The 13,557-nt window shown below is 48.7% G+C and overlaps 1 protein-coding gene across 1 annotated transcript in view; it reads right to left on the bottom strand.

Moving 5' to 3' along the window:
• Positions 1-8,652: 8,652 nt before the first annotated feature.
• Positions 8,653-13,557, bottom strand: part of LOC140394208 (uncharacterized) — a 67,062-nt gene continuing 62,157 nt past the window's right edge. The window contains exon 10 of the mRNA XM_072481197.1: positions 8,653-9,779. Within this exon, the coding sequence (XP_072337298.1) occupies positions 8,741-9,779 (1,039 nt within the window). The 3' untranslated portion in view covers positions 8,653-8,740. The remainder of the gene's footprint in view (positions 9,780-13,557) is intronic.

The following is a 13,557-nucleotide window of genomic DNA, read 5'->3' as shown; positions in this document are numbered from 1 at the left end:
TCCCTCCCTTCACTGTGCTTCCCCCTCCCTCCCTTCACTGTGCTCCCCCCTCCCTCCCTTCACTGTACTTCCCCCCCCCCTCACTCCCGTCACTGTGCTTCCCCCCTCCCTCCATTGTGCTTCCCCCTCCCTCCCTTCACTGTGCTTCCCCCCTCCCTCCCTTCACTGTGCTTCCCCCCTCCCTCCCTTCACTGTGCTTCCCCCCTCCCTTCACTGTGCTTCCCCCCTCCCTTCACTGTGCTCCCCTCCCTCCCTTCACTGTGCTTCCCCCCTCCCTCCCTTCACTGTGCTTCCCCCCCTCCCTTCACTGTGCTTCCCCCCTCCCTTCACTGTGCTTCCCCCCTCACTTCCTTCACTGTGCTCCCCCCCCTCACTCCCTTCACTGTGCTTCCCCCCCACTCCCTTCACTGTGCTTCCCCCCCTCCCTTCACTGTGCTCCCCCCTCACTCCCTTCATTGTGCTCCCCCCTCACTTCCTTCACTGTGCTCCCCCCATCACTCCCTTCACTGTGCTTCCCCCCCCCTCCCTTCACTGTGCTTCCCCCCTCCCTCCCTTCACTGTGCTTCACCCCCCCTCCCTTCACTGTGCTTCCCCCTCCCTCCCTTCACTGTGCTTCCCCCTCCCTCCCTTCACTGTGCTTCTCCCCCTCCCTCCCTTCACTGTGCTTCTCCCCCTCCCTCCCTTCACTGTGCTTCCCCCTCCCTCCCTTCACTGTCCTCCCCCCTCACTCCCTTCACTGTGTCCACTGCCTGCCTGCTCGCTCCCCACCAAACGGTGGATCGGTGGCCGTTTTGCGCCGATTTGTCGGTCATAAAACGCCACCGTTCCCACGCCGGCGTCAGGACATAGCCTGAAAATTGAAGAATCCAGCCCACTGTTTCCAAAGGTTACCATTCGAGATCTCCTTAAACCAGAATATTTTCCAACAACATAAGCACTGGATCACATCCTAGATTCCTCAATGCAGCTGTCTAGTAGACAACATCGCTGTTGTTGGCACAGGAAGCTGCATGTACAGAAAGTAATGTGTTTAACAGTCAGTAATGCAACATCCTCTTTGTGAACTTTACAGCTTGATGACCCAACTGAGGAAATGACACTGGAGGTTGATGCATCCCAAAAAGGACTTGGAGCGAGCCTTCTCCAGAAAAAGAAGCCAATTGCTTTTGCTTCCAAGATTGTGTCCACTGCCCAAGCTATTTATTCAAATATTGAATGCGAAAGATTAGCACTGGTATTTGGCATCCAACGATTCCTTGTCGAAAGCCTTCTGAAAGTCTAAATAAACCACATCCACCAGGTCTAACTGGTCAACTCTACTAGTTAATCTTCAAATAATTCCAGTAGATTTGGCAAGCATGATTTTCCTTTCATAAATCAATGCTGACTTTGTCTGATTATACCATTGCTTTCCAAATGCTGTGCTATGAAATCTTTGATAATGGACTCTAGCAGCTTCCTGAACTACCGACATTAGGCGTGCAGATGTATAGTTCCCTCGTTTCTCTCTATCTCCCTTTTTGAATAGCAGGGTTATATTAGCTACACTCCAATCTTTAGGAAGCGTTCCAGAGTCCAAAGAATTTTGGAAAATAACCGCCAATGGATCTACTATTTCTAGGGCTACTTCCTTAAGTACTCTGAGATGAAGATAATCAGGTCCTGGAGATTTATCCGCCTTCAATCCCATTAATTTCCCTAAAATTATTTCTCTACTACTATGAATTTCCTTCAGCTCCTCACTAAAACTTGTGTTTCTCAGAACTTCCAGTACATTATTCATGTCTTCCTTTGTGAAGACAGAAGGAAAGTATGAATTTAGTTCCTCGGCCATTTCTTTGCTCCCTGTTATGAATTCCCCTGTTTCTGACTGTAAGGGGCCTACATTAGTTTTTAATCAATCCTTTTCTATTTACATACCTGTAGAAACTTTTACTGTCAGTTTTTATGTTCCCGGTAGCTTAATTTCATATTTTCCCTTTCCTAATTAATCCCTTAGTCTGCCTTTGCTGAATTTTAAACTGTTCCCAATCCTCTGGTCTATTGCTTTTTCTTGCTAACTTGTATGCCTTTTCTTTGAATCTAATACAATCTCTAATTTTCCTTGTAAACCAGGGATTGGCCACGGTTCCCTTTCTACTCTTGCACCAAATAGAAATAAACTTTTGGAGTTCACCTATTCACCTATGAATGTCTGCCATTGCCTGTCCGCTGTCCTTCCTTTCAGTAATGTTTCCCAAGAAGCTTACTCATGCCTCATACCATCATAGTTAACTTTCTTAAGATTCAGGACCAAGTCTTCGAATCAACTACCTCAATATCCACCATGATAAAAATTCTATAATATTATGGTCACTCTTCCACAAGGGTTCTCTCACAACTAGGTTGCCAACTAATCCTTTCTCACTACACAACACCCAGTCCAAGGTGGCCTGTTCCCTTGTTCCTCAATGCATTGGTAAAACCATCCCGTAAAGACCCCATAATTCCTCCTCTATTATACTGTGACTAATTTGACTCACCCAATCTATATGCAGATTAAAGTCACAATCACAGATGTCCCTTTAACACACGCATCTCTGATTTCCTGTCTAATGCGATTCCCAACATGACCACTGCAGTTTGGTGGTCTGTATACCACCCCAGCAAATGATTTTTGCCCATGATGTTTCTTTAAAAAAAATATTTTATTCAAGGCATTTTCATAGAAACAAAAGCGGAAAAACAACCAAACATTATAAACAACCCACCCCTACTCCCACCCTGCTCCTCTAATACCACCCTCTCCTCATTTCCCGCCTTCCCCATTTTAACCCCCTTACTCCCGCCATTACCTCCCTGATGACCCCTCAAACCTCCTTAAAGAAATCAATAAATGGCTTCTACCTCCGAGTGAATCCATCAACCATCCCCCTCAAGATGAATTTGACCTTCTCCAGCCGCAGGAATTCCGCCAGGTCGCTCACCCACACCCCTGCTTTCGGCGGCTCCGAGTCCAAGCAAAACCTGTCTCTGGACTATCAGGGAGGCAAAGACCAGAACATCGGCCTCTCTCACCCCCTGGACTCCCGGGTCTTCCAACACCCCAAATATCGCCACCGCTGAACCCGGGGCCACCTTCACCCCAGCACCTCGTAAATTACATCCGCAAATTCTTGGCAGAACCCCTTCAGACTTGGACACGTCCAGAACATGTGGACATGATTGGCGGGCCTCACCGCGCACCGTCCACACCTGGCCTCTACCCCCTCAAAGAACCTACTCATCCTTGCTACCATCATATGCGCCCTATGTATTACTTTAAACTGGATGAGCTTAACTTCGCACACGACGAGGATGCATTCACCCTTCGCAGGACGTCTGCCCATGCCTCCGCCCCCACCTCCCCTCCCAGCTTTTCCTCCCCCCTGCACTTTATATCCCACACCAGGGCCCCGTACCAGTCCATCAACTCCTTGCAGACATCGGACACCATCCCCTCCCCAATCTCGTCCCTCGACAGAACTTATCCTACAACCCCAGGGGCGGCAGCCCAGGTAAGGACGGTACCTCTCGCCTTACAAAATCCCAGATCTGCAGGTACCTAAAACCGTTCTCCCTGAGTAACTCGTACTTTTCCTCAAGGTCTTCCAACTCCGCACATTTGCTCCCTATGAACAGATCGCCATATCGCTCAACCCCTGCCTGCCGTCGAAACATTGCATCCAACACCCCCCCCCCAGCGCAAACCTATGGTTATCACAGATCAGTGCACATGCCGAGGCACCCTCCAGTCCCAAATGCTGCCTCCACTGCCCCCACAGCCTTAGGGCCGGCATCACCACTGGGGCTCACGGAGTACTTACCGACCGGCAGGAACGGCAAAGGCGCCGATATTAAAGCCCTCAAACTTGTTCCCCTACACGATGCTGCCTCCATTCGACCCCACGCCGACCCCTCCACCACAACCCAATTCCTAACCATAACAATATTCGCCGCCCAATAGCAGTTCATCATGTTCGGCAGCACCAGCCCCTCACAACCACTGCTCCAGGAAAACCCTCCCAACCCGCAGGTCATTCCTGCCCACACAAATCCAGAGATCAGTGCATTGACCCTTCTTAAAAAATGACTTTGGGGCAAAAATTGGGGGGTTCTGAAACACAAACAGAAACCTTGGCAGCACCGTCATTTTTACTGTCTGCACCTGCCCTGCCAGTGACAGTGTAAGCACATCCCATTTCTTGAAATCCACTTTCATCTCCTTCACCAACCGAGTCAGGTTCAACTTGTGCAGCTGTGCCCAGACCCGAGTCATCTGGACACCCAAATATCTAAAGCTTGCTCCCCACCACCCTAAACAGCAATTCCCTGAACCTCCTCTCCTGCAACACCTCGCTCTTTCCACAGTAGCACAGTGATTAGAACAGTTTTTTCACAGTGCCAGGGTCCCAAGTTCGATTCCCCGCTGGGTCACTGTCTGTGCGGAGTCTGCACGTTCTCCCCGTGTCTGCATGGGTTTCCTCCGGGTGCTCCGGTTCCCTCCCACAGTCCAAAGACATATGATGGTACCCATACCGGCCGCCATGGCCAGGTGCCCTGGCCACAGAGGCCACCAACTACCCAGGTCCTGGACTGCATGCGTCAGACTGTCCGACACTGTCGTTTTCTGCCTTCCCCCCGGAGCAACTGGAGAGATGGATAATCACAGGTTAAAGAGACAATTCACACCTCTTTAACCTGTGATTATCCCTCTCTCCAGTTGCTCCATCTGGACCTGTAAAGACTTAATTATCAGCAAAGACTCGCATTCAAAGTATCGTCTTGCATCTTTGACTTTGTCTAGATATATGTTTCTGGAGCATACCTCTTCATTCACCTGAGGGAGGAGCAGTGCTCCGAAAGCTAGTGACATCGAAACAAACCTGTTGGACTTTAACCTGGTGTTGTAAGACTTCTCACTTTGCCCACCCCAGTCTAACGCCAGCATCTCCACATCATGTAGAATAGTGTGTAATTACAGCATCCAGCCACTAAATGGAGTAAGAGCACATCTCACAACCCACACGGTGGTCCACTTGCTCTTGGAGTGAGTTAGGAGAGAGGGTTGGTGACAGTCGTGTTTTTTAGTGGTTCTGTGTATTGATCTAATATTTAGATTTTTTTTTTGGCATACATAAGAATTCACAATTTATAGCTTAGTGTGAATAAATAGGGCTGGATTCTCCGTTTGAGAGACTATTTTATGCCAGGAAAACTGGCGCAAAATGGCCACCGATTCGCCGTTTTGCTTGGGGCCAGCAGGGAGGCAGCGAGGAGCTCCCAGACCCAGCTGCCGATACGGCCCTGAGCATTTCCGGGTCCGTGGCCGTGTATGCGCACGGTTGTGCAGCGGTCGAATAGCCGCTTGCGCGCCCCAGACCGCTCGCCCACAGCGCCCCCAGCCCCGAATAAAGCCCTCCCTGTACGCGGATCGGCCCTACCCCGACTGTGGCAGCGACAGACTGAGTCTGCAGCCGCAATACTAAGTTCACGACGGGTGAGACCACACGAGTCCAACGTCGTCGGGTACTCGGCCGGATGGGGATGGGCAATGGCCTAAGGCCATGGATACAGTGCGCGCCGTATTCCTAGAATACACTGCTTTTCAGGGGGTGGAGCATAGCAAAAGCGGCACCGCCCCCGATTTTGGCATCATCGGGGATTCTCCGCCCCCAATTTTAGCATCATCGGGGATTCTCCGCCCCATTCGGCGTCGGGGATCAGAGAATCCAGCCCTCTGACTTTCATTTAGTATAAAGTCTGCACGCTCTTTGTAACAACACTACAACCTTAATAATATTAATTTATACAAACAAAGATCATCACAGTCAGTCCTCTCCCTGTCCCACCTCCTCTCTCCCCCACAGTACCATCAGGCCAGTTTCATGACTTTTAAAAGAGGTGAACCGCGTCGTCGGGAACTCGGCCCATCGGAGGCGGAGAATCACGGAGGCTCCGGAGAATACCAGGCCCGCTAATGGCATGCAAACAGTGTTTACTGTACGTGCGTTCCGGAACGCATTGGTGCCGCTGTCAAGGTGATGGGGAATCACGATTTGGTGTCAAAACGGCACCTGCTGCGATTTTGCTGTCGGAACCAATTCTCCACCTAATCGCCTTTCCCGATTTCGGTGTCGGCCAAGGGAGAATCCCACCCCACATGTATGAAAAACTCTCCTGGAATCCCGTTATTCTCCAATAGAGAACCCTGTACATCACCAATCAACATAATGTTTGGTATGTTTGTGTTAAGAGCCAAAAATACAACTATATTTAGCAAATTTGGTCTTCTTTGCTCTCGACTTTATTCCCCTTGCACACCTCAACCAGTCTTTCTTAGTGCAATTGAAGTCTCCTACCATTACTGCCACATTATTTTTACACTTCTCAGAAATTTGTCTATGGATTTGTTTCTCCATCTCTTTCTCAATATTTGGAGGTCTGTATTAAACACCCAACAAATAAACCTTTGAACTAATTTTGCCCCTTTGTAGAACTATCATTATTTCTGATAAATACTCCCACTCCCCTTCCTTCTCCTTCCCTAATCCTCCTGAATGCATGGCAACTAGGAATGTTTTGTTCCCATTCGTACCCATGTTTAAAGCTAGATCTCCATTATGGCCACCTTAAGAGAGTTTGACCAGGGCATTGGTGTCTGTAAAACTTTCTAATCTCAGTGGCTAAAAATTGAAACAGATTTATTGTGAGCCTGTAAAACACAAATACAATAAAGTTATAACATTAATAAGTGCCCCAGATTGGGGCTGGTTTTACACCAGGAGGAATACAAGATTATAATGCTGGGGTTCACTGGACAGCGTTCAGTGTTTGCGAGATGATTTAACGTCTGAATAAAGCACAATTGCAATAATGTCACCAGTTATTAACCGGGTAATCTGGTTTGAGATGAAATGAAATGAAATGAAAATCACTTATTGTCACAAGTAGGCTTTAATGAAGTTACTGTGAAAAGCCCCTAGTCGCTACATTCCGGCACCTGCTCAGGGAGGCTGTTACGGGAATTGAACCGTGCTGCTGGCCTGCCTTGGTCTGCTTTCAAAGCCAGCGATTTAGCCCTGTGCTAAACAGCCCTTTATGCTGAATGTGACATTCAGCCCCATGAACCCAGTATATGGATTCCACATGGACATTTCCAGCTCATTAACTGAATCGCTCCCTCTTTTTAGCAGAATGTGTCGGTGGGCTGTGATAATTCCAGATAATTCACATGTCTTTGTAATAAAATCCCCAGAAACATTCAAAAATGCAGCAGGTTTGTGCAAAATTCAGCCCTTCAACCCCCCTCACCCACTCCCACCCCTCAGCCAACGCACTCTCTCATTTCCTCAGCTCACTCTGTCTCTCCTTACCTTTCTTCATTCTCTCTCACTCCCTCTTCTCACTTCCTCAGCTTCTTCCTCACTCCCACAGCTCAGCTCCTCCACCCCAACATTCCCATCTCCCCAGCCACACCTACTCCCTTCACACCCTCAGCTCAGTCCCTCCATCCATTCACTCCCACCCCCCTGTCTCATGCACAGTGACACATCGTCATGTGCCAACACCCTATTCCAGGGTGAAGGTGCAATCTACACATGGCCACAAAACCAATTTCTCCCTGGGTGGAGCTAACAGGTGACACGTTGGAAACACAACATTCCAGACTTTAATGACGAAAATTCTGTTCGGTGTCTCAATTTACAAATCTCAGCTCCACTGAGAGACAAGATTTTTGTGCCTTGCTCTCCCCTCCCGCTCTCCCTCTTACTCACCCTTTTTGTCTCCACCTCGCCCCCTTTCTCTCTACCCCCATCTCATCCTCTCTCTCTCTCTCTCATGCCACCTCCCTATCTCACCCTCTCCTGCCCCCTCGCCCCCTTTCTCTCCTTTCCAACCCCCTTTCTCACCACCCCCCCTCCGCACCTTCTCTCTCTTCCTCTCTCCCTCTCATCCTCCTCCCCCCTCTCCTTCTCCCACTCCCTCCCCTCTCCATTTCCCCCTCCCCTCCTCCCTTCTCCCATCTCTCCTCCCTCGCCCCATCTCTCCTCTCCCCCTCACCTCTCCTCCCACTTCACCCCCCTCGCTCCGTCTCACCACCCCCCCTCTTGCCCCGTCTCTCCTCCCTCCTTGCCCCTTCCCTCCTCACCCGATCTCTCCCCCTCTTGCCCCGTCTCTCACCCCTCTTGCCCCGTCTCTCCCTCCCTCTCTCTCCTCCTCCCTTCCTCTCTCTCCTCCCCCTTCCCCTCTCTCCTCCCCCCTTCCTCCCTCTACTCGTCCCTCCCTCTCTCACTCTTCCTCCCTCTCTCTCTCTCACACAAAGTATTCGCTGTTCTCCAGATTCAAAAGGTGACAAAGCTCCTGAGTAGCTTTCTTTCTTCCTCTGTCATTAAAAATGAGCTGTAAATGTTGCAGAGGGAAACAGTGCCTATACAAAGGCGGATTATAGACACAGTGTGACTCTCACTGAGGTTAATCTCTCTGTGGAGAGGGAAACAAAGTTAATGCTTAAGGTAAGGACCTCTCTCCACAGATGCTGCCAGTCTTGCTGAGTATTTCTAGTATTTTCTATTTTTAAGTCAGATTTCAGCAACCATAGCATTTTGATTTGTTAACATCTCTCAGTATGGCTTTAAGGTTCAGGTTGTAATTTAATAAAGCACCGTTGCAAATACTGGCAATATATATCCCCAGTATTCCACTTCTAAAAATCTTTTCCTTAATATTTAAGATGTGCTTGTTTGGTTAGGGGATGAATTGGTTCCACACCCTGACTTTTATCCGTCGCTTGCACATTGAGTAGGGACAGTTTCATGTAGGGTGTCAGCTCACTCATGCCTAAATTAGCGTTCTCTGGGACCACAATGTATTTCATCTGGTTCTTCACTGCAGTATTGGCCTCAGTGCCCGGCTCCGCTTGACCCACATCTCCCTGGCTCAGTGAGCCCAAGGCTGGCTCCAACTTCAGGGAGCAATCCTGAGAGGGCATAAGGTGCGAGTCGAGGTTGGAACCTGCCAGGTTCACAGCTGTGCCAGGTACCCTGTGGATGGAGCAGGGCTGCGACCACCCCGGCTCTTCCTGAGCGTTCAAATGGAAGGTCAAAGACTGAAGGCTTTCACAGAACATCGGGAAGGGATCCACGGGGAAATGAGTCCCGTTGCCCGGAGTGAAATCACACGATGTGTTGTGAAATTTAGCCCATTCCCAGTTTGGCATTACCTCGTTGCCTGACTTGAATGTCAGTTTATCAGAAGACAAATAATCAGATGACTCAATGTCACCGGACACCGGGTGAGTCCAAATTGTCTTCGAGCTCTGTTGATCTTCTGGGTTCCAGGATGCAGACACACAGCTGCTGAAAGCCTTATAACCAACTTGCTCAGAAGGTCCAGCCCCCTTATTATCAGTATATGGGCCAAGTGAGTAGGTGCTCAGTGTGAGCGGCGAGTCCCTGTGTTCATTTCCAGCGAAAGGGCGGTACTCGCCTTCCTCGTCTATTGCCCATTGCTCTTTGCTGACACTGTTAAACAAGGAGTAACCCGGATTATGTGAGATGTCCAAAGACAAATCCTCAGGGAACAACGGGAAAGGGGACATGGATTCTGTCAAAACTGGGAAATTGAAATCTGGAAAATGAGGAAAGGGGAATTTCTCGTTGAACCTGGAGACCTCCATCAAGGGTTGAAGGGCAGGAAAGTTGATGCGCATGGTGCAAAGCTGGTCATCGGGACTTTCAATCCTGTTCTTCGCCCTGAAACTAGGTGAAATAAATGAGTAAAAATGAGCAATTTTTAATGCAAAACTGTATTTGAACATCAAACTATCCAATTCATTTCTGAGAATATTAAATAAGCTCCTCCCCTATACGTGGTAGGTATGGGGAGTACTGTACAGCCCAGTACCCTCCCAGCCACTCGGGCCAGGTATAGGTGATCCGGTGTAACTGTGACTCATTGAACTAGTCCCTGTAATTCTCTCAGTGAATCTGATAATTTTGGGAGAGTTAGTGTCAAACCTGCTGAGTGTTTTGTAATTGATGTAACTAACATGATTTGTTTCACAGTCTAGAAAGGAAGAATTTTTTAATCTTTATTCATCTTGGCTGGGTTGAATCTCAGGCCCCAGGGGGCAAGGAACTCCGTACTGAACCAGGCCACCTTTGACCTGCCTTTATAACTGAAGATTCAAGGCGGAATTCAATGGAAACATTTCTCAGTTAATTTATGGTGGGTTTCTCAGGTAGTTTCCCGTCGACTCTGTGGGCGAGTTCCCCACCAATATTCAATGACACTCAGTCACTTTTTTAGGCCCTGGGGTGTTTCTCACTGGTTTAGCCCACACTTAGAATTTTTTTTTCACACTGGGGAACTGAACTCAGAGATCGGGCCGCCATTTTGAAAGGGCGCCCTGATCTCTAAGTGAGCTTGTGGTCCCCCACACTCCCCATTCATGGGCAATGTCATCCCCTCACACACATGGGAACTACCCCGGCCCCCAAGTGAGGACACCCTGCTATGGGGACCCTGGAGGTCCCCCCTCTTCAGGCCCCCATGCCCCTTTACAGGCCCTCCTTTCCAGGACCCACACCCGTCACCCCTGCCAACCTCCCAGAGGCCCCTACTGACCTGCCATACATTCCCCACACTTCAAACCACTTCTCTACCCTTTCATGGGCATGGCCCCCTCAGCCCCTTACCCTTGGCAGTGCATGGGGGCCTGAAGAGGGGGGACCTCCAGGGTCCCCATAGCAGGGTGTCCTCACTTGCACTGCCACTCTGGCATCCAGGCAGTGCTCCTGCCAACTTGGCAGTGCCACTCGGGCATCTTGGCAGTGTCAGGATGGCAGTGCCAAAGTGCCAGCTAGGCAGTGCCAAGGTTCCCGCATTCCAGGGGGAGGGCCAGTGGGATACACTAGGCCCTGCACTATCCCTGGCCACTCTGGGGCCTCCATTGGCCCAGGAGACCCCCCAGGTGCTGTTCCGCCTGTCCACATTTGTGTGTAGAGAGTAACAAAATTGGCATGGATAGAAGATTGACTTGCCAACAGGAAACCGAGTTGACACAATAGGTCATTTTCTGGATGGCAGGATATGACAAGTGGAGTGTCACAGATATCAGTGCTGGAGCCTCAACCTTTTACAATTTGGTAAGAAGTCTTACAACACCAGGTTAAAGTCCAACATGTTTGTTTCAAACACTAGCTTTAGGAGCACTGCTCCTTCCTCAGGTGAGGAAGGAGCAGTTCTTCGAAAGCTAGTGATTTGAAACAAACCTGTTGGACTTTAACCTGGTGTTGTAAGACTTCTCACTGTGCTCATCCCCAGTCCAACGCCGGCATCTCCACATCATGTTTTACAATTTAGTAAATGATTTTGATGACCGAAGGTTGCTGAATTTGCTGATGACACAAAGATACGTCAGAAAGTAAAGAAGACGCGAAGAAGACGTAAGAATATAGATAAGTTAAGGAAGTTGGCAAAAATTAGGAAAATGGCATATAAAGTGGGATTTTATCGAATGGCGCAGCATGCTTGATGGGCTGAGTGGCCTATTCCTGCTCCTAATTCATATGTTCGTATGAGCTCAACGGAAACTAGGAATGGGCAATAACTGCTGGCCTTTCCGGCAACACCCAGATCCCAGGGATTAATTTTAAAGATTAGCATGGAGAGATCAACTCCTCTTGCAAAGCCCCCAAACAAACAAAGCCTTATCAAAAAACATTTGCATGCAGACAATGTCCCTGCAACAATTGAACAACCTTTATGCAAAGTTTAATGATTTCTGTACTTCTGTTTGCAATATTCACACATATTAAAGGTGGACTGCGAGTGAGGCAACACTCACAGGACTAAGTGACAGCACTACCCAAAAATAAATGCATTGCACAGATTGAAGTCCACTAAAAGTGGAACTAAGGCTTCGGCTTCTAGTTTTTACTTTACTCTGAAACCTCAAGATAAATGGCCATGGGAGAGAAAGATGTGCATTTCTCCAGCACCTTTCACAAGCTCAGCGCGCCCTAAAACATTATTTCTGCCTGTGAAGTACTTTTTGAAGTGTAGTCACGGTTTTAATGTCAGAAATGTTTAGCAAATGTGTGCACAGGAAGATCCCACAAATGGCAATGGCCGCATCATCTGTTTTAGCGATGTTGGTCAAGGAGTAAATATTGCCCAGGAGAACTCACCAGCTCTTCTGTAGCACCATGTGATCCTTCATATCCACCGGGGGGCAGACAGGTCCACTGTTTATTGCCTCATCAGAAAGTTAGCATCTCCAACAGTGCAGCACTCCCTCAGTACTGCACTGCAGTGTCAATTTCAATCATATGTTCAAGTCTCCAGCATGGGTTTCGAACTCTTAACCTTCTAATTTAGAGGGGAGACTATTACCCACTGAGCCATGGCTGACTTCATTGAGCAAAAGAGGAACGAGGTTGCAAAGAGTACAAGGGAAGTCTAACTGAATCAATGAGTTGAGCTATTAAGAAGCTGTGGGCTGTCACTTGAAGGAATGACTGAGGGAGAAGATATTCATGATTCTGAGATCTTGAGTAAGATTGAATTGGTGCACGGAAGAAAACTTGGGTGAATGGCGGGAAACAACTAGGGCAGAATGGGGCTCCAAACAGCGCAGAAAGGGTAGCACATTGTGTGGTACGTAACAGAAAACAGCAAGAAAAGAGTGGAGCTTAAAACAGTGCAGAGAGCGTAAGACTTCACTTGGTGAGCAGTGGGAAACAGCGAGAGTGAAGCAGGGCTTTGAGCTGGCAGCGGGAGTCAGAATGTGGGTTCAGAGCTTCGTGAATCGCACCCTTCAACTTAAGAGTACAGAAGGACAGAGGGAATGGGTGACCACCAGACAGTCAGGTGGTGTAGGAGTTCCCCGAGTACATCCCATTCTCGAACCAGTATTCAGTTCTGTATGCTGGTGAAAGGGATGGGGAGGGCAACCAGGGCCAAATATAGCACCAGTGGTGGCTCTGCAATACAGAGGGTAGAAGGAAGACTGGAAGAGCAATAGTGACAGGTGATTCAACAATTAGGAGAATAAACTGGCCTTTCTGCGGCTGCAGTTCTGGGCTGGTATGTTGCCTTTCTGCTGTCAGGGTCAAGAGTGTCACTGAATGGCTGCAGAACATTCTTGAGGGGGAAGGTAAACAGCCAGCTGTCACTGTGCACATTGGCAATAATAGCATAGGCAGAAAGAGGGTCCTGCAGCAAGAATTTAGGGATCTAGATAGGAAAAATACAAGCAGGACCTCAAGTAGTAATATCTGTATTACTCCCAGTATTATGCACAAGTGAATATAAAAAGCAGGTGAATGGAAGGCTGGAAAGCTGGTGCAGGAGGGAGGACTTCTGATGTTCGGGACATTGGGATTGGCTCTGGGAGATATGGGACCTATACAGGCTAAACAGGTTCTGTCTGTATAGAGCCAGGACGGAGAGACTAATAGTGCCTCAATCAGGATTACTGTACATGCATGTAAATGCAACTTTGGTTAGTAAGATTGGTGAGTTACTGGCATA

Source organism: Scyliorhinus torazame, chromosome 17, assembly GCF_047496885.1.
Source record: "Scyliorhinus torazame isolate Kashiwa2021f chromosome 17, sScyTor2.1, whole genome shotgun sequence".
Taxonomy (NCBI): domain Eukaryota; kingdom Metazoa; phylum Chordata; class Chondrichthyes; order Carcharhiniformes; family Scyliorhinidae; genus Scyliorhinus; species Scyliorhinus torazame.
This window is presented reverse-complemented; position numbering and strand designations above follow the sequence as displayed.